This window comes from Tinamus guttatus, unplaced genomic scaffold, assembly GCF_059628265.1.
Source record: "Tinamus guttatus ecotype Peru unplaced genomic scaffold, ASM5962826v1 Tinamus_guttatus_pri_ptg000180l, whole genome shotgun sequence".
In the NCBI taxonomy this organism is placed as follows: domain Eukaryota; kingdom Metazoa; phylum Chordata; class Aves; order Tinamiformes; family Tinamidae; genus Tinamus; species Tinamus guttatus.
This window is the reverse complement of record NW_028288714.1, coordinates 47,291-68,137: the sequence shown is the minus strand read 5'-3', so window position 1 is coordinate 68,137 and position 20,847 is coordinate 47,291. Positions and strand designations below refer to the sequence as shown.

Sequence of the window (20,847 nt, the reverse complement as noted above, 5' to 3'; positions counted from 1 at the left end):
GCTGCCTGTACCTATACTCTAAGTGAATTCCGGTAGTGATGTACATGAGTGCTAACAGCAGCAGTGCTCAGGCAGTCTGCATATCCAGCCCCATTAATGTCCTCTGCATCACGTAAGTGTGTGCACGTCTGAGATACTTGCTTATGCTCCTTACTGGCTGAATCTACAAATGAGAACACCACCCACCTGCAGGTTCCATAGACCTGGGACAGATGCACTTCCTGCATCTTAGGGTGCACCTGAATGGGCTGCATCCGTTTGGGAAGGAAGAATCCCCAGGTCCTGGGGTCCACCAGACTTGGCAGCTCTCATAACTTCCTTAACAGCAGGAAACAATCAAGAAGAGCTGGAGGTCTGCAGAACCTGAGACTGCTGAGACAACTGAGACATCGGGAGGACAGCCTGAGCGCTCTGATGGACTGACAGGGGCGCTCAGGACTACGTGCCAACTAGGTATGGTGTTCTTCTGGACTGATATTCAGGAGTGAGGATCCAGTCATGGGAGGTATAAACAATAGCAGCTTTGGGTGTAGTGACCATGAAATTGTGGAGATCAAATTTCCAAGGGCAAAGATGGGATGGTCTCAGAGCACATACCCTGGACTTCACACAAGCATACAAGCACTTACTCTAGGAACTCGCAGACAGGATCAGCTAGGAGGTAGCTCTAAAGGATGAGGTTGCTTAGGAGAGTTGGCAAATCTTTAAGGACAGCTTCTCATCCAAGCAGTCAAACAGGCAATCCTGATGCTCCAACAAGTAGAAGAAACAAGGAACTCAGGACTGAGCTTCAGTGCAGGAAGAATGTAAAGGGGAAGCAGGTTACACGGCAGAATACAGAAGTGTTGCCTAAGCATGCAGAAATGGTACTAGGAAAGGCAAAGTCAAACTGGAATTGAAACTGACAAAAAACATCAAGGACAAGAAGAATTTGCACATTAGCAGTGAACAGTAAAAGAATAAACAAAGAATAGCAGGGAGAGGAGGAGAGGGGAGGAGATGCTTTTTTCCATGTCACTATATAGCGTTTTGCAGTTTTGAGGAGTGATGTGTTAGAAAACCAATACTGTACATGACAACAGTCTCACCAGTACAATCTTCACACTGCTCCCGCTTGCATACAGGCCCAGAAGACATCAGGGTATTTGGAACTACTCCCAGTGAAAAATACAGTTTTCCTTCCCACCCCCTTCCCCATCATGTACTTGAAAACATTTCCAAAAAAATCCGCTATTGCATATCTTTAAAAGATTTGACATGTTGTGTGAATTCTGTTTTTCAGGACACCACTGTTACTCAGTTCCACATGTGATTTGCCTTACTCTCCACAACTTGGCTGGTAATAACTACATCTAAACGACCTCTCTCTGCTTGAAATTAAAAATAGAGAAAACAACAAAGCTGCCACCAGGCTGCCTTGAACTCAAACAACATTAAGGATTACATATAGCATTGTTCTGGTCAACAGCATTACTGTATAATGAATCATAATTGAGATCAAAAGTAACTGAGCTGTCAAATGAAGCCAAAATTAGCAACTGCACTATTCCTGCTTCTGCTACTGACCCGAACTGCATCCCCTGCACAGGTAAACAATAAATTGATTTTTCAAAAGCAACAGTCTTCATTCATTTCTTTTTTCTTTTTCTACAAGGATCAGAAAAACAGACCTTGCCAAAAAGATTTTTATGCCTCTGTGTCTTACTTTTCCAATTTGTAAAGTAGCCACCACACAAGCGTTATTTGTTCACAACTAAACTGTGAGCCTCTGCTCACCTGCAGTTTTGTGTGCACATGCAAAATACTTCTTCAGTATTAAATTTAAACAACTCAAGATTAATTGTATTATGCAAACTGTGCTTAATATTTTAAATGTTAGGCACTCCTCAGTTTTCAAAGATTTGGCCACTTTCCCTCTGATAAAGCAGAAGCTAATCAAAATTTTTAAAGTAAAATTGTCACAGGCTCTTGCATAGCGTCAAGAAAGTATTCAGACTTTCAACAAAACTTGAAAATAATAGCAAGTATTTATTCACAGTTTCAGATGATTCTTCAATAATAAAAACAAGGAGCAAGAATAATAGTTTTTTAAAGCATCATCTTTTTAAGATCAATATAATTTCCAAAACTATGAGAACCCTGGTTTTCCCTCAAGACTGCTGATCACATACATATTAAGCACATTTTATTGACCTACTTCTGTTCCAGCTCATTAAACACGTCTGCTTTCAATAGTCAGGGAAAACTAACCGAATTTAACATGTAAAAGAACCCAAATGACTAAAAATGGAGTGGCTGCTTAAAATCCACAGCAGAACCTTTTACCTGTTCCTTTATAAAGCTGCAGAACAAGCTACAGTTTACGGATTATGTTTTAGAAGAACACATGTGCAACAGCAAATGAAACGGGTCAATCCATTTTTGTACAACTGACATGAAAAAAAAATCTTATTTTCTGTCTTTTCACATCCCAAAATCTTCCTAACCTCCAAAGGAATTGCTTTGTCAATAGTCAGTCATACTGACATATAGTTAGAAAACATTTTCAGCTCCAGAAGGGACAGTGGCTTTTCAGTATTGAGCTCTGAAGACTTTATACTTCAACTATTTTTTTAAGCAAAAACATAAGAAAAAAAAACTGAAACAAATTGGCCTGCAATAAACACACACTAACATACGCAGCTGTAGCCTACAGTAAGTTCTGTAACAGGAAATCATCTAGGTGGTTGCAGAAGAAGCTTTCAGCAAGAATAAAATGTAAGTATTCGGAGCTGTAGGATTACTTAATTGTAGAAGATCTGGAACTGATTCCATCCATGCTCTAAATCCTAGAAGCCTGTATTTCCAGTAATTTTAAATAAACAACTGCTGACAGGATGAGGATGTTAACTGTCAGGAAGAGAAAATACCAGTCACTACTATTAGACAAATATTTTATGAGATCAAATCCTGAATCTGAAAAATCCCCCAACTGACCTAGGATTGTCAAGATAACAAGCCTTTTGAAAGCCAGCAATGAAATTCTACAGGTCCTGGAAGCAATTATTCACTCCAGTTGTTTATTGCCAACTAGATTTGCGGTCTGGATCAGATAGGAGTCCTTTTCAAGCTTACAGTTTACTATCTATTTCTTCGCTCATCTTTGTTCCCAGCTGTCACTCCAGACTTATGATTAATCGTCATTAAAAAGCTACTGCTGTGTGTACTGCTCAATTAGTACAGAGATACTGTAGGTAGCGCTGAAACTCCAGTACTTGGCCGTGACTGTGCACACGGGTGCCTCTTGCTGAGCGTCTGTTCAGATGTTCATGACCTCTCAGCAGAGTGGCCAGCTGCACTTCGGGTTACAGTGCATTTCAGGCACTCTTTTCAGACTACATTAGGTTTGGCTGGTTCCTATTGTCATCCAATACCCTGTTCCTAACAGGGCATGGGGCCCTCTGTGCCCTCATGCCACACCTCAAGACCATGCAAAAAACAAATCAAAAAAAAAAATAGGGATTTGGCCCTTATCCTCATTTAGGGGGATAGACGATGCCTCATGTTCTGATACCTTGGTCAGGTCCTAAGGCTTCTAGGCACTATTGACATCCTAGAAGATTTGGAAAGCTTGTTGGCAGATACAGAAAAGTTGCTGTACAGCTAATTACACTTTATTTTTTTCTCTCCTTTTTAATCCTAAAATATTTTAAGATGTTTTTTCTTGTTTCGTGAGTCCAGGGCAGAAATACTCCTTGTATTTAAGAGCCAACAACGTACACGCACACATATATGCAAGTGTATGCGTGAGTATACATGTGTGTGTACACATGTGTGTGTAAGCGCACACAAATGAGGTAGTAGGCAACAACAAAAAAATGGAAACATCAATAAGCAATAAAAAGCTCGCCTCTTATCCCCAAGAAAATTGATGTTTTCTCCCCCACACACACCCCGGGATATTTGATTCTTATCTAACTCCTGTGTTCTTACCTTACCTGAAGTACTCGATTTACCCAATTTGATTTGAAATTTACAATAAATAAAATCAGAATTCTAATCAGTTTACAAACTCAAACCAAAATCTAAGGAAAAGTTCAGAGTTTGGTTAATCTGACACAGATTTTAAATTAACTTCAGTTGTTTAACTTAAATTAGCAAGAACACTTGAATTTGAATTAGTAAAACAATATTACACACGAGTTTCTTCAGAGATTATCTCATCTTTCAAGTACATATTTTTGCCTCATTTATGCCCTCTCACATGCATAACAGTTTTCCATCCAAAAGTGCTTTGCAATAAAGTTTATACTCCTCGCATAGTCTTCACTTTTTTTTACTTCTCTTCTTGTTCCTAAGCCTATATGCATGACCTCCCAGAGGTTGCTGAAAGTAAGCCAAGACAATTATTCCTGAAAAAAATCCACCGAGCTTGGACAAACATCTCTCCAGCACTTAATCATCTTCTTGATCAGGAACTTATGGGTTCCACAAGCCAAGGAAATGTTGCATTTCTCAATAAGGAACTCAGCTTTTTGGCGTAAACAGAAGCCTGACAAATTTTTCACTGATATCTGCTGGGAGCTCTTCCTCAACAAGGTGAGGGGAGGGAGGTGGCAAGATTATAATTCATCCCACTCCACTGTTCCATGGAGTTTAAAGGGAAAGAATTCAGAGAAGAAATCTTATTTGCAATGAAAGGAGAATATATATATACACACACACACACACACACACACAAAGGAGTGAGACATGAGGCTCTCAATTTCCCTGTAGAAGAAAAAAAAAAAGTGCTATATACATTGCTCGGTCCTTCACTACATTGAAAAGTATCTTTTAGGAATTTATAATTACTGAATTTTCTAGAGTTCCACCACCAAGAAAAACACACATAATCCTAAAATCTTCTGGCACAGAGCCAGACTGGGGAAAAAAAATGAAGTGTTCTGACAACAGCCATTTAAAATCACGAAGTTACAAATATTTCAACATAACATGTGATGGCTGAACACAAGTATATACTATAGTTAACAAGTCATCATTAAAAAAATCAGCATACTTGGTCAACTTTTGTATTATTTGGGCTTTCTTTTCCCTCTATAGAAGCAATAAAAATCTTTTTTTTTTGTAAAGCAAAGATAGTAGTTTATCTATTGCCAATTTCAATACCACAATATCCTCTGTTATGTGAATGATAATTTAATACAAACTCAGTTTCTGTTACCTTCATGACTCTTTTCCATATGCATGGATTTTTCTATACAGGTATTCTTGTTCATTTACAGACATAAATTCTATACACTGGCTGCAAAACTAATAGTTGAATAAAATATAATATACAGCCTTCCGAGATAATATATATTCAAAATACGGAAAAGTATCAGTCCCTGAATAGAACAGAACAACAGCCTATATGATTTGTAGGCATAATGCTGCTTAGTTTTTATTACCACTAAACAGAGAGGGGAAAAAATACAAAAGAATCCGAAAGCCCTTCACTTCAATGTGCATAGTGAAAAGAACAACAAAATAAGCCAACTTCCTCCCTGTAATTTCATTGACTATAGAAGCATCCTTCTACTGCAGAGAAATGGGCAAGTAGTGGGAAACTACTATTCCCACCCTCTTTCAGCAAGATATTCCTCTCCACACAAGCGCTACAATCCTGTAATTCAGCATAAGACACTGAAATAAGGGTCCCCATACACAAGGTAGGTCTCTAAGCTCCCGCTACAATAAACGAAACACAGGTAACGCAGTAGCGGTGAAAGGGGCTCGGCCCGCTCTGCAGTTGTGTCCAGCCGGCAGAACAACTCGTAGGTAGCGCCATCCGCCGCGACCACTCAGCTCAGCTGCCCACACCGGGTGCGTGAGATGCCAAGATCCCCACCCGGCCTCCTGCCGCCACCCCTGAAAGATGCAGGTCTCCGAGGCCTGGCGTCCGGGGTGCCACCCCGCTCACCTATCCCGGAGACTCTGGGGAACCTCTAATTGCACCAGAACCCGACATGCAGCCAACTGAACTAAGCCCTGTAAACACAGCTTTGACGCCTGTTTAACATGTAGACACCATATGCAGTGTTTGTTTCAAATACGTATAACATACACACACACACACACTTTTAGATGTCATCAAAAAAGGTTTTAAAACATTTTCCATTTCTTGCCTCAAAAGGTAGCTTAATGTAGAGGTTCAATATGGAAAGAACGAAGGTGACATTTCTTCCTCTTCACATTATGTTTCCAGCCTACAAGTATCTTTAATCACCCATGCATCTAAAATATTCATTTAATCCCCATTTTCTTGTCATCTCCAATTCTGAAAAGATTTTACTGTTTGCAATTATTTCTTTCATGTACCTCTAAGAGAAAAGATACTCGAAGTGAAAGCCTTGGCACCTGGCTCAGCGCAGGCTGCTCTTTTCTGACCTGTCCACAGAGAGACAGCTCCTAGGAAGAGAAAAACTGTTCAATGGTCTCACGCAGCACCTGCTGACCCCTGTTTGTGGGGGCAGTGGCAGGGAAAGGAATGTTTCCTTACTCTCATAATTCAAAACTGACTTGGGCTTCAGCAACAGGAAACAGAGAAAAGTCAAAAGAAGGAAATCAGAGTAGTGTTATAAAAATGTGACAGGTGAAGAGAGAAAGTTAGAAAGCACAGAAGTAGAGGCAGCAGCTACATGAAAGCACAAGCCGTTTCCTCCCGAAGCAACACATTTCCTCCCCCTCCTCGCCAACACCAGGCGCTGACCTACGGGCAGCAAATCACAACCACCCAGAAAGTTCCCCTTGGTCACAGAACTCCGCCACAACCGAAGCACCCTGGTTCCAAACAACGCAATTCGCATGAATAAACAGCACCAAAAAGGTAAAATCACTGACAAAGTTTTGGGCCATACTGAACTTGGAGAGGAGTCTCATCTATTCAGGCTTTCAAAACAAAATGTTTGTGTTTTTTTTTGTTGAACATTATAAGAAAATGTTTATTTAAGGACAACATACAATAAATGTTTAACGCATCATTAACTGAAATACGGTTAACTTTAAACAATTGCTATCATTAACTTAGCATACTTAATATTACAGTACAGAATTTACAAACCGGTCTCACTAGAAGGCTAAATTTTGAAGCGAATAAATGAATAAACTCAGCCCGTCTTTTCTCAATTTGCAGAATTAAAATAAAAAAACCTACACATCTTAAAAATAAATAAATAAATACATAAATAAATAAATAAAATAAAGCGGGGGCAATTTATATCCTAAGGTAGGTCTCTAACCATTGGGGAAATATTGGGGTACGTGTATTTAATTTGTGAGTAGCACCACTGAAATCAGCTGAGATGCTCATGAAAGAAAAAGGATCATTTACACACAGAATTTGCCACATGATTTGGTATCTACTTAAAAAAGTTTCATCGTTAAAATATACACTGGATGTACTCAGCATTAGAGAAATTCCATTAAGACGTTACTTCCCTAGGAATTCTATGTAATACAGATAACAGGCAGGCACCCATGAGAGAAAATGGACAGATCCGCCACTCGCCCTGGTGTAAATTGTTCTGATTTCACACAAGAGAAATTCCTCCAGTGCAAGACACAGTTCAGTGAGCTCCCCCTCTCATTCACATTCCGGGTTTCCACCAGCACCAATAGGTGCCTCTGCTTGCTGGCGGCTGGGACTAGGATGAGCTCCCACCTCAAGCTGCTGCTTCCCATCCATCCCACGAGCAACACTGCACAGAAGGCAGCACAGAGGGCAAGAGTTGGAGAACTCTTTTTTTTTTTTTTTTTTTCTGAGACTATTTCCCATGAAGGGCATCTTCTCTCCTGAGGAAGGGGCTACAATTTTACACACACGCACACGCACACACATGCCAACAGCCAGTGTGTAACTGCCTGAGGCAACTACTGTGCATTCTTCTGCACGCTCCCCTTCAAAAAGAATTATACACAGGAGAAAGCAAGAAAGAGGAGAAAAAAAAAAAAAGGAAGAGAAATAGGGCGGTATCTGCTGCCCAGCAAAGTTGCGTCCAGAGCAAGCGGCCCCGCGCCCCCAAACCCGACCCGCGGCCCCGCGCGCGGGCAGCAGAGGGGGCGCCCCGGGCCGCCCCGTCCCGCGCCCCCAAGTCCGACCCTACCTGCCCGCGGCGCCTGCGGGAAGCCCCTGACGGGGCCGAGCTGCCGCAGCTGGAAAACTTTCCGGGCATCTTCGCAGCTCCGCAGCTCCCCGGCGCCCGCCGCCAGCAGCAGCGGCGGCAGCAGCAGCAGCAGGAGGAGGAGGAGGGCGCGGAGGCAGCAGAGGCTCCTGGGCCCCATGTCCCGCCGGCAGCCGCACGGAGCGCGGCCCAGCCGCCCCCGCCGCCGCCGCCGCCCTCGGGGCCGCCCCCGGCGCCGCGCCCGTCACCGGCGCGGCGGGTCCGCGAGCGCCGCCCGCCCCGCGCGGCAGCGAGGGCGCCTCCCCCGCCGGCGGGAGCGGGGAGGGCTCCGCGCCCGGGGCCGCCCGCGGCGGCAGCGAGACCCCCCGGCGGCGGGGAGGGCTCCGCGCCCGCAGCGCTGCCCCGCGGACAGCCCGCCCCTAGCGCCAGGCTTCTGCTTGCCCTGCTTTCTGCTCCAGCCCTGAAGCCCCTGATGATATACCAAGCTATCCTCACCAGATACCGGCTTTCACAGGCAAAAGTGACACCAGGGGCTGCCTTGAAAACTCCACCTCATAAAAGTACAACGGCTCTTGTCAGAGCAGCCATGGGGGCAACATGGGCTCCCTGCGTCATCTTTTAACCGGGCTCTTCAACACAAGAATTAAGATTCCCTTCTGTGCACAGATTCACAGGGCACACGCTAGCCCTCGCAGCTGGAAAGTCTTTGCAGCAGCTTTTGAGGCTGCTGTTATGTGGCCGCTCAGCAATTTACAGCACCAGCCTAGCCCAGCTTCCACTTAAAAGTAGATTTTTTTTTAATCTATAGCACCAATTTCTACACAAGTCTGTGAAATACTTCTAAGAAGTGTGAATTATTCTGTACAGCTATCTGAATTCAGGTAACAAATTGACATCTCTGTTAATAAGGCCTGTATAAGAAATCAGCTGTTTTACTGCTTTGCTCAGCAGTAAAGGAATGGTGTTATCCAGTCTGCTGGGTGACAACTCAATCTGGAACAAGTAGAGAGGCCTAGAAACAGGTAGCACTTCCCGCTATTTCCTTTTTGGAGTCATTGTACTCCAAATTTGGCAACTTCTTTCTGTCAGCAAGTTCCTACATGCGCTATTTGAAGTGTCCTTCAAGCAAAGTGCAAAGTGCACTGAAAACACCTGTCAACTGTTGTTACACCATCAGTAAACAGCATCATGGAATTTGTAAGAGTGAACACAGGTGGCACATTAAAGTCTTTTCCAATTAAGCAAACTAAAGCAAAAGGATCTTAGGTCTTTCATGAGGAAATAGAGGAAGAAAAGGAAATAAAATTCCATTACAGATAAAAAAAGTTTCATCTTAATTTAAAAATTAAAAAAAAGGTATCTCTCAATTTAGAGAAAACTGTGGCCAACAGAGGTGTCTGTTGTCTTGACCTCTCTCTGGTGTATCCCTGTGGATATCTAGCTGTCAATTTCAGATGACTTAAAAATACCACAGCTACAGATTCTCCCTTTGTTTTTTATTTTCCTCCCCCAAGTCAGCATGGGGGTACTCTCTTTGAAGTCATATCAAGCTAAAGTAAAACTTTCTAGTATTTTTGACATGTGTCACAGTTTCCTGCTAAAGTTCCTCTTCAGACTGCCATCTTATTTGCCACTACTGAAAACCCTTTAGCTAACTGCACAGACGTGGTCTTTGCTGTCAAGAACCTGTAGGAAACTGCTGCAAACATTGTTTTTGTGATCCATCACTTTGACCAAATCCATTTTCTTCATTCTTGACTATGTCAGACACAAGTCACTTGGCTTCGCTTCTCTGTCATTCTACAGTTTCCATCTCATTCAGGATGACAGTTTCTGCTTCCAGTGGACCACAGCACATGCTTTCATCTCCAGCTTCTTAAGTCAACAAGCACTTCTATTATATCTCCTATTTTGTTACTTGTGCCAGGAAGTAGTTTCTTGTGATCATCCACCAAGCTGCCTCACTCATCAAGTCACTCTTTAAAGTGCTTTATTGTGACCAGTTTTAAACCATCACAGGAATTAAGTAACTTTTAATAATAATAAAAGACTGCTATGCTGACCACTGTGGTCAAATCAACTCCCTACTGCTAGTTCCATCCATCTATTTTCTAGTTTGATACATATAATTCTTCAGTTCAGATGCTATTCTTTGGCTTTCTATATAACACTAAACAACGATCAGATCCTAGCATTTGAATAGAGCTACTTGCAGTTACAGCAATAGCAGGAAAAAAAATCCCAAACTCCTTCAGTCACACAGAACTACTCTGCATCTATTATAGCAAACAAAGATGTTCTCTATTTTAATTAGGCTGGCAAATGAGGACTAAAAAGGGATGCAGCATTTGGATTCATATCGCTATCATATTTGGCTATCAGTGACTCCATAAACTTAAGAGACATCATTCAGTCTTCATACATGTCCCTCAACTCACTTTGTACAATGGTCCATTCACTGAATCACTGAGAAAAATTTCAAACTAGCCTTGTCAAAGTTCAGTCTGTATTTGAAGGTTCTGAAGGTACATTAAATTCTTCCCTTTTTGACAAGGAGTGAGTTTTAACCCCACATCTTTAGCAAAATCTTAATGAGAAAACTTTTTTTCTACAAGTTCAAACTTTTCTACTAGCAAGAATTACCAGCTGAGATCCCTGCAAGGGTCTGGTAGGACACGGTCAGAAAGCTAGGGTGGCAGCAGGCCAAAGAGTGGCCTTGTAGACTCTTGGTATTTCCTGTTCTCCTCCCTCCTGTCCCCTCTTTGCATAGCAAAGGCTTTTCTACCCTTATTCTCTATTTGACCTAAGCTTTAACAAGCTGCATCACGTGCATCATGTTCCTCGCATCTCCTGTGTCCCATTTCCCTGTCTCTGCATAACTCCCTTCATGTTCTTCATATTCGAGGAACCAGCAGGTCCCTTCCTGCCCCGCGAGGTGGCGGGACTGAAGAGTCGAGACGCGGGGCCGCACTCTCTGCGGGACCCCCTGCCTCCCTGGTCCACCCACACCGCCACCCGCTCCCGTCCGCCCAAACCCTCTCCGTCCTCTGCCCTTGTTTCCTTTCTAGTGGTATTACTTGCCTTTCTTTCGAGGCACTTAACTTGAGCCTGTACAAATAAGACATTATCAGGCAAGAACAGCCACAGGGTTGCCCTAGGAAGGCAAATCTGGTGCAGGAAACTGCAAAGCAAGGCTGCAATTTCTATAAAATAGTAGGATTCAGCACAAAGAGCCTGGGATACACTTGTGAGCAAGTATCATTCCTCAACCCGACCTTAATATAGAGAAAAACAAAAAGCTACATTCAATGTGTTTCAGTTTAGCACCATCGGTATTAAAAAGCCCAAACAACATATACTCCTCTGTTATTATCAGGTAAGCTGGTATTTCAAACAAGAATAAGCTTAATACACTATCTTGGTCATCACACAAGGGTCCCTACTCCTTTCCCTACACATGAAATTAATTTGCTTGTGTTTTATAAAGTGACACCTAAGTTTAAGCCTGCCTACAAAGTGAGTTAGCCTCCCCTGCTCCTTCATGTTCATAATAATTTTTCACTTCACCAAAGTCAATCTGATCAGATAAGTGAGCATACCTATAGATAATATAGATAGTATAGATATATGAATAATATCTTGCTTTTACTGTAGCAAGACACAGTATGCCTGTTATTTACTATTCCTTCTGCCCTCTCAATTTGTGATGTGTCTATTCCAACTCTGATGCATCTAATCCATGAGAGTTTCTGTTTTTGATCAGAATACAAGATCATTTCTAAGATGCACAAGCCAGATGCCTTGTATCTAAACAGGATGTACTAGATGGAATATCAATTATTTGTTTTTCCTCCCCAATCTTCTACTTCATTGAGTCCTGGCTCCAGACTCTCGAGATTTCATCAAGGCAGTTTGAGTTTTTGACTGATATTAAACCCAGAATTTAGTCCTTCAAAGATTAAGACAAACATAGGCAGTGCTTAAAGTCCATAAGGGCTTCACTTGCAATCAGTAACAACTCAACTCTCATGCACTTTTCTTTAGAAGCATTAGCCTCACATGGTGACATCTTGTGAGCAAGTAAGCTCAACTTCACTACTACATCCCACCTGAATCCACAAACTAAGTAAAAATATGCTCATGAAATCTAGAAACAAAAGTAGTCAGAAAGGTTATTTTCAAATACACTCAATAATTAGGCTGCATCTTGTATAGCCAAGAATGGGGAGAAATTGAACGCAAACAATCATTTAGTATCATTTACCGATTCAAGACACTGGCCTATGTTTGTTTGCTTGATAGAGATCCAAACTGTCCACACCTTTCCCAGTTGAGCATGTGAGGTACTAATATAGTGTATTTGTAAATACTAATGTTTTTAAAAGTAACAGCTACACAAGGACTTTTTTTTGAGGTTATCCCAACATGTATTACAGTAGTGGTAACAACAGATTTTTGGGAGAAAGCACAATTCACGTCTACCAAACTAGAGTGCTAGAAAGTACTGAGCTCGTATCTAAAGTACTAAGCTCATATCTCTTTTTTCACTGGTGTTCAAGTGTTTTATCATAGCGTGCTAACAGATCTGTTTCTGCACTGTAACTACTCAGATTATAGAGCAGTAACTTCCTCTTGAAAGGCTCTGAAGCCTCCCTAACTACATCAGCTGCTGCCTTTACAGATCACTGTCTATTTAGCAAGAAGCAATTTGCAGCAGCACACAAATCCTTTATAAACTTGGTAATGAGGTCGACAGTATTAAAAGTCAACATGCAACCTTATGTTTCACAAAAGTGCATTGTGGAATGACATAAACGTTCAGCTGCTCAGGTAACTCTAAGAAGTATTTCTCTAATGACTGATCATTTTGGACACCAAAAGCAATCACAACACAACAAGATTTCATGAATTCTGCTCCTCAGGACATACTGTTAAACTGCGTTTCTGCTTTACTACCTCACTTTATTTCCAAGCATTAACTTCATTTACCTGTTTCAATACTTAGGTCCTGGTCCTCGCTCACTCTCACATACACAAAACTGCTTAAGAGATATTTCAGCACCCTCAATTTTCACACTATACCTCACCGTCATCCAGAAAAACCCTTATTTGCTCTTACCTCAAAAGAAAGCCTTTTACAAGCTGGAGCTGCTCCCAGTAACAAGCTCCCTAGACCTAGTTCAAGGCATAACTTGGAGAAGGCTTGAAGTGTAAATGTTTTCTAGATTGCCAGTAACATTAGCAGGTATTTCATGGAAACTATGGTGAGGGAGAATACCAATTTGGGGACTTTACAGCATGTAAACATCTCCGGGAGACCACGTGCTGCTGCCTGCTGGGATCTACTGACAGTTGCAGAGCACTGTAAAGACAATACAGACACATAAACCTAATCTTTGGTTCACAAATCCCACTGAAACATGCAGTACCTTAAAGCACAGAAATAACTAGGCAAAAAAATGAACAAAGAACATCTTTGAGGAGTTTTATACAGCTAAAAAATAAAGCAACTCCCCCTCAGGACTCCTGTAAATACTCTCATTGCATTACACCTTTCTTGTCTACCAATGCAAATCTTAGATGACTTCAGTATAAAAACTAATAAAAATATTTAAGAAAAAAAAATCAAGATGTGTATGAGGGTGTTGGAGTTAAACATTTTTCTTTACTTTGCTGGAATGTTCTGTTTGATGGAATACTGCAGACAGTATAATGATATGCAAGCAACCAAAATGGGTATATAATTGTGATCAACAATGCTATTTTTGTTGTCTCTGCCAGTAGGAAAAAGGAAACAAAACAAAGCCTTAACAAGGAATTTTGTTTGTCATGGCAAAGGCTTTTCTTTCCTTCACAAAAGAAAACTTGATCAGTGTATGACAGACTGCACTCAGGTGGTTCTGGGGCACTACGTGATTGCACTGGCCTGTGTCTTCACAAGCTGCTCGCTTCCTCATGCTGGTTCTGACGGCTGAGATGCATTTGCAAGGCTGCATTTCCCCCTCAATCTTGTCCCACAGTGCAGTTCCCATGCTAAGCTACACAAGCTCGAATAAGGAAACACAGTAATACAATCCAGATGAGGAACAAGACACAAAGAAAAGCAGGAACACAGGGTACCATGTTAGTTCAGAATGCCATAATCCAGGAGTATTTCAGTTATAAATGTACAATTATCTCTTTCTTATAAAAAAAAAGTTTTATTTTCCTAGAACACGTACAATTCAAGGAGCAATATTCCATCTCTCCAACTTTCTTTTCTGGGGCAGAAAAGTTTAAAAATTGTATCATTGAAAATCTCTAGTCTCATTTTTAGTTTATTCAAGGTTTTCTCCAGCATTCTAGGACTGACAAAAAAAAAAAAAAAAAAAGACTTTCCACAAAATCAACTCTATTCAAGTTGTTTATTATACATTCCTGCAATGACTGAAATTGACAGTTTCAACATCTGCTCTTTTGTTAAGAAGCAATAATCTTACTTTGCCAAGCTCCACTAACCCTTTTTTTCCAAGTCTAAACAAAAGCACTTCCCATTTTAGCGTATGAGCAGTCAACTCTTCAGTTTAGAGATCATCTTCATGGTATTCACCTCACCTGTTTCCCCAAAACCGACTCTTTGACTGGTGCCCTCCCGCACCCCCACCCCTTGGTCAATATAGTTGTCATCGGTCTTGCCAGAGTGTAATCCTGCAATGTGGAGCAAGAAGCTGTGGGAGCCAAGCTTGCTTCTAGAATTAGCAATATTCTGAAGTATCATTTTGCAAGTAGCCCTTGTATTTTATCTTTAGCTTGATAAGAAAATATGAAAGTTTAACTTAAATACAGACATGGTGGTTTACATAATGACTAAAAAATTGCAAGTTGGGTGTGTTTGCGATTTCGACGTTAAGTTTCTGCCTAGTTCTATGCAGCTAGAACTTAATTAACTTGCTTTGGTATTATGTATAGTGGCAGCTGCAAAGCACTGGAGCCACCAACTGTTCAAACATGGCAACAGCTAAATGTATTTCTGTTCCAGTATAGCTTATACAAAATAAGACATGCAAAGTAACTTCTGACATCAGAGTTTCCTTCATTTTCCCTACTAGCATACTAAAAACTTTGTATTTGATCGAAGAAAACTGCATATTCGTTTCATAAGACCACACTGCTACCTGCATTAACACAACATGAACTTGACAACCCAGAAGCTCTTCCAGGTCTCTTATAATGGTGTCAACTGAAGCAGAGTTCACAGGGAGAGGTAATACCTTATTCGATCAACTAATAGCAAAAAAGATCAGGTCACCAACCTTTCTTCTTCCACTTGAGCCATCCTAGCTCTACTGCTATTGTATCACTATCTATTCCCTCATGGGGAATGTAACATTCACCCATGAGAGTATCACAGTGTATGCACCACAGTCATACTACATCTCTATTAACTCCCTGTCTCCAATAGCAGATCCCTAAGAAACAGAATAATATTTCCGTTTATGTGTCCTTCCAGTCATCCATTACTTCAGGACAGCCTGAATTATCGGTCTTTTTTTTTTTTTTTAATATATCCTTTAAGGGATTTTCTTGAAATTAGCTTTGCCCAATTGCATGGCCTGTCCCCCACTAAACGTTCTTGCACCTCTCAGTGTGCGTCCTGCTGCTAAGGCAAAAGCTCTGCCTACCTAAGAGATTTCAAAGGGAAAACACTCTCCATGTGCTCTCCCAGTTGGAGGCACCTGCACTATCCACAGCTGATTTCAAGCATCAGAAAACACATCCAAATCAAAAAAACAGCTTCTTCTCCCCCCACACAAACAAGCCACTTCTCCCAGAGTAGCTCAGTTCCCTAGACACCACCACCAGGAACAAGGGGTACACATGACATGCAGGTATTTTGTCCCGACTACAGAGATTTCTTCTCATTTTCTTACTAATCTTAGCAAGTATTACACTGAAGCCACAGTACCGATGAGGTAATTTTACTAACCAATTTATGCTCGTTTTTTGCCTAACAGTGGGCAAGCACAACTGTTTATACTCCTTTTGTATAGCATTAACATTCTCATATGCGTATATATACATATATATGAACACAAACAATATAAATCTGTATACATATCATCTAGGTTTCCACACACGCATACACATAGTTTGAGAGAAAAGCTGTTCACTAGGGAAAGAAGCAGCAGCTGTGAAGAACGTTTCCTAAGTTTTAAGAAACTGGGAAAGCTCTTGGTTTGTTTCTAACACGTTTTTCAGCCCCCCTCAAGGACAAAGTTGTAACGTCATTTGCAAATGTAGTTGGTTGTTGGCCTTGTACACTCAGGAAAAGGCTAGCCCTGAGAAATTGGGACTATCAGAGAAACTGTAAGTGTCTGTAGCTTTCTTAAATGCCTCCCAAAACGCCTCTCTGTACAGCTGCCACACTCATGTAAAGTCATATCAAGTGTAGCTAAGGAAATTCTAAATAACATCCAGCAAGCTAAAAGTAAACAAATACGAAAAAGTTTTTAAGTAATGGTATAGAGTTACAAATTATTTGTTCAGAAACAGTGGAATCCGTTAACTACGAGCAAGAGGAACTTCATTTACTTGCTTCTTGCAGCGACAAATTCTAACACTGGAAAAACATGACCACAGTATGATCAGAGCAACATTACATGAGAAGCTGGTACTGCCTAGATCCGATATTTTACTTGAAGATAAAGGGATCTTTCAAAGTTGTATTCAGGTTTTGAAACATCCTCCTCAATACCTGTCAAATACAGCAAGATGTCACTGTCTACCCCAAGTCTGGAATCCTAAAGCCACCACCTCTGGAGAAAGACCCATTACTTTGCAAAAAACTACAGCAGTCAACATCTAGAACCAGATCAAGGGTCTTCCAATCTACAACCTCAAACTTTCTACTCCTGTTAATTCTAAAGATTCCACAGATCAAGACAAAATAACCTGTGCAATGATTAGAATAACTTGTGCATTTGATTAGAATGTGACTGATTTTTGTCAAGAATGATCTGAATTGGCCTCTTTACAGCTTCAATCCAACTCAGTTTGACTAAACAAAATTCAGTTTATATGAAGAATACATCTTCATCACTATTGCTGCATCTTCATGATGCATCATGGTGTGTTTTTGGAAATTTAGCTTACATAAAAAGGATCTGTTTGATTAAAAACTTGAGTGGTTTCATTAACTGAAATAATGAAGTGACAGGTTCATATTAAATATTGCCTTTCTTCTATCCCTTTGGGCAAATCAGTTGGAAAGACTGGAAGCTAAGGGCCCTGGGGCCAAAGGGAGATGCTGGATGGTGCCAGTCTGTTGTCATAACACTGCGTTATCAGGCTGCCTGGAGGAAGGAATCCCAGACACTTCTTCTAAGTCTGAAGACCTAAAGAGCATTTTGCTAGAAGTTACCAGCAGGATCTGAAATGGTCCAGATATCCTTCTTTAGCAACAGTCCCTTGCTTTTAACACACGTCCTCAAAATTGCACCACGTAACTGGGAAATGTAAGATTCTGGATTAGCATTTTCCTAGATCTTCAGCTACATCTTCAGCCATATTCTTGTTTTTTTTATTATTTATTTATTTAATTAATTTAAAGTTGTCCTTACAACATCTCTTTAGTATTTTGTAGCACTTAAAAAAAAAAAAAAAAAAATCCTTCCTCTCCCCTCACCAAAAAACATGCAGTAATTTCCCTTCACATTGGCTTAAGCATTCTTAATTATGTGTTTATTTTTTATTAAACATAATTTAATATTTATTTTCATGTTTAATTTTAGGTGTCTTTTACATTATATCCCACTGTGAACTAAGAAACTGAACAAAAAATGTAGTGGATCAGTATTGTGCTTTCAGACTTAGAGCTAGAAAAAGGAGTCTGAGAACTCCTTACAAGACACAGAGATAACCCTGATACCAGAATAGACTGACCAGGTCAGTCAGGACCATTGATGTCTACCTCTATATTATTTTCAAACTCTCAGAATAACCTTATACACAAACATCCCATCCGTGGATCAACTCACCAAAGAAATCTGGATGCTGGGTTAAGCTCTGACTGTGTTTGGGGCATCAAAAGCCAATAGATGAGGATGTCTCCCCACTCTTTGAAAAGCCGGAATCCATTTCTTGTTAGTGAATGAGGAGTAAGCGCTTGCTCTCACAGGGTGCTCAGATCATACGGGAAGTTCATCTAACATTTAATGCACCCGTTCTGCAGGTTAGGGCTACCACATAAAAGCACTCCCCACATGCCTCTGCTTGTCAGGGGAACACCAGGTGATGATCCTGCCCTATGGAAGTGGCACTCAGGTATCCCAAGCATCCTGCCCACCTCGGGTCCTGGCATGCGGGAGCAACACCTCTATCCCCCTGAATACAGCCAGCCCCATATCAGGCCAAAGTGAACATCCCTCAACAAGAGGTCCACCGCAATCCCAGCAAGCAGGGAATTTGGAAGGTTGGACTCTTCTGGACACCAGACTGGTCTTACCACAGTGGTGACTTCATCCCACGGAGTGTTGCTGCCACAATAACACCGTGTCACAGTTTAAAATTGCTGGCTGCAAGTATCATCTGACAAAAACCGTAACAAAGGTACTTTACAGGGGTAATTAATCCAGAGTTTTCTTTCCTGGGCACAAAGCAAAACTTAATCAGGATCCTCACTTGCCCTTTGCTTGAGGCCAATATAAATTTGTCCCCCTCTTCCCCTCCCACTCCCAGCTTTATTTCATGCAACATTTAAGTTTTCTCCTTTCGACGCCACCTGCTGTCCTTGCAAATCTAGTCTTGGTTACTAATAAGAGTGCTTGAAAACACAGACAGGGCAACTGGGCTCAGCTCTGAACAGCTGTAGGACTCTTTCTTAATCATTACACATTAGCTGCCACCTCAGCATCCAAGCCTTCGCCTTTCTCTCCTTGTCGTAGCAGTGTTAAACACAAGCATATCTGTGACATTGATCTAGACTTTGTTCCACTGCACTTTTTCCAGAACCTTTCTAGGGAACCACTGGCAAACGGCCCACCCCCCTTCTCCTCCCATTTGTTATTTAAGGCAAATTTTCCAAACTCTTTCAGATGATAGAAGACTCAGTTTCACTACCCTGTCTCTTAAGAGATACATGGTTCGTATGTTTCACGAATAAAGCATATCCTTTAAGTCTTTATTCAATGCTGGGCTTATTTCTGTTCTGCAACGCCTGTAAGAATACACTTATAGAAGCTTGCCCCCCACACTTCTTATAAAAGCAAAGTGAAATGTTGGCCATTTACACAAATATCTTCTCAGTCTACAGATTTGTAGAAGTAGCTGATCTCCCACTGTGCTGTAGCTTCCCTGTCCCCAGAAAAGGACCCCCTTCCCCACCTCAAAGCAAAACAACAACACAAAACACACACACACACACACACACCAAAAAAAGCACCAATACACATGCATACTCTAGACTTTGAGCTCTGGTTTATTACAGGAGAGACTCTGATCTAGTTAATTACATATATGCAGAGTAGGAGTGGATTATTTTCAAGTGTAAGTTTAACTCCATTCAGCTGCAGATACCTGACTGTGGCTCCAAGACACTAATGCCATTTGCCCAAGTGTCAACATTGGAAGATCCAGGGAATACGGTCCAACTGGCAGCTCTTAAGAACCATTTCTCCAGGTAGCCACTCACAGGTGAGAACACGAAATAGCTCTGTCAGCATCAGTGATGCTGTTCAAGTCTCAGTAGGAGTTATTCTGGTAGATGAAGTGTATAGCTCAAATTCCAGGCTCCAACCAGCTATGGTATTTGACAATCTCCACATGAAAGCAACCTAGAACAGCATCCCATCAGTATGAAGGGTTAGGTCCTTACATACCAGGCTAACTGGCAGGAAGCAGTCTTAAGACTTGGGAATAAGGGGAAGTACTCTTAACACAGAAGAGCAAGAAAAAGGCTATTTTCTTTAGGAATCCAGGACTCTTAAAATGCATCATCATAACATATCCCATAACAGATTATCACTATGTGGCTTTGGTTACCTTTTTAACCACTATTCTCTTACTTCCAAGGAGTTCAAAGGCATCAATCTTGATACATATATATATATATATATATTTTCTCTCCCCTCTTCTCTCTCCTTTCTCCTTTTTACATTTTTTTTGAAAGCTCAGGAATTGGAACTAATAGCCTATAAAGATTCTCAGTGGAAGGATTCTCAGGTTTGCAAGGAAGTAGACCAACTTGTGTTGTATGAAAGGGGAACTTTCTCTCTTTCACCACTCCAGTTTAAAAGAGAACACTTTCCTATTTCCTCCTGTAAGTTTGCAAAGTACTATGTCACTCAAGGCATAACACATCACTGCAGCACATCCTTCTCCACCTCACTACAGCAAATACTGCCCATTAGAACAGGAATTTTTAATTCCACCACTTTTTATTTCTAGGTCTTCTGCAAATGAACACATCTGATGGAGCAGAAACATAAAGAACCACCTCCCCTGACACACATTCAGTCTCCACAAAGTTAGAAGCACTCCTAGCTTACAGCCTGTTAAAGATACTTCAGTAACCTCAAGTATGTTTTTAACTCGTGACTACCCAATATATTCAAATCTTATTTCAAGTGTATCAATAAGTATATTTTGGCCTTCAAACACCTAGACAGTTCTCACACATCGGTACAGAAACCCTGTTCAACACTTCAGACACTGGCAATCTGTTACTGCA

At 41.2% G+C, this 20,847-nt stretch overlaps 1 protein-coding gene across 1 annotated transcript in view; it reads right to left on the bottom strand.

The window, feature by feature from the left end:
• The window catches only part of GPC5 (glypican 5), a 632,403-nt gene extending 624,102 nt beyond the window's left edge, over positions 1 to 8,301 (bottom strand). The window contains exon 1 of the mRNA XM_088523345.1: positions 8,124 to 8,301. Within this exon, the coding sequence (XP_088379471.1) occupies positions 8,124 to 8,301 (178 nt within the window). The remainder of the gene's footprint in view (positions 1 to 8,123) is intronic.
• Between the last annotated feature and the right edge of the window lie 12,546 nt (positions 8,302 to 20,847).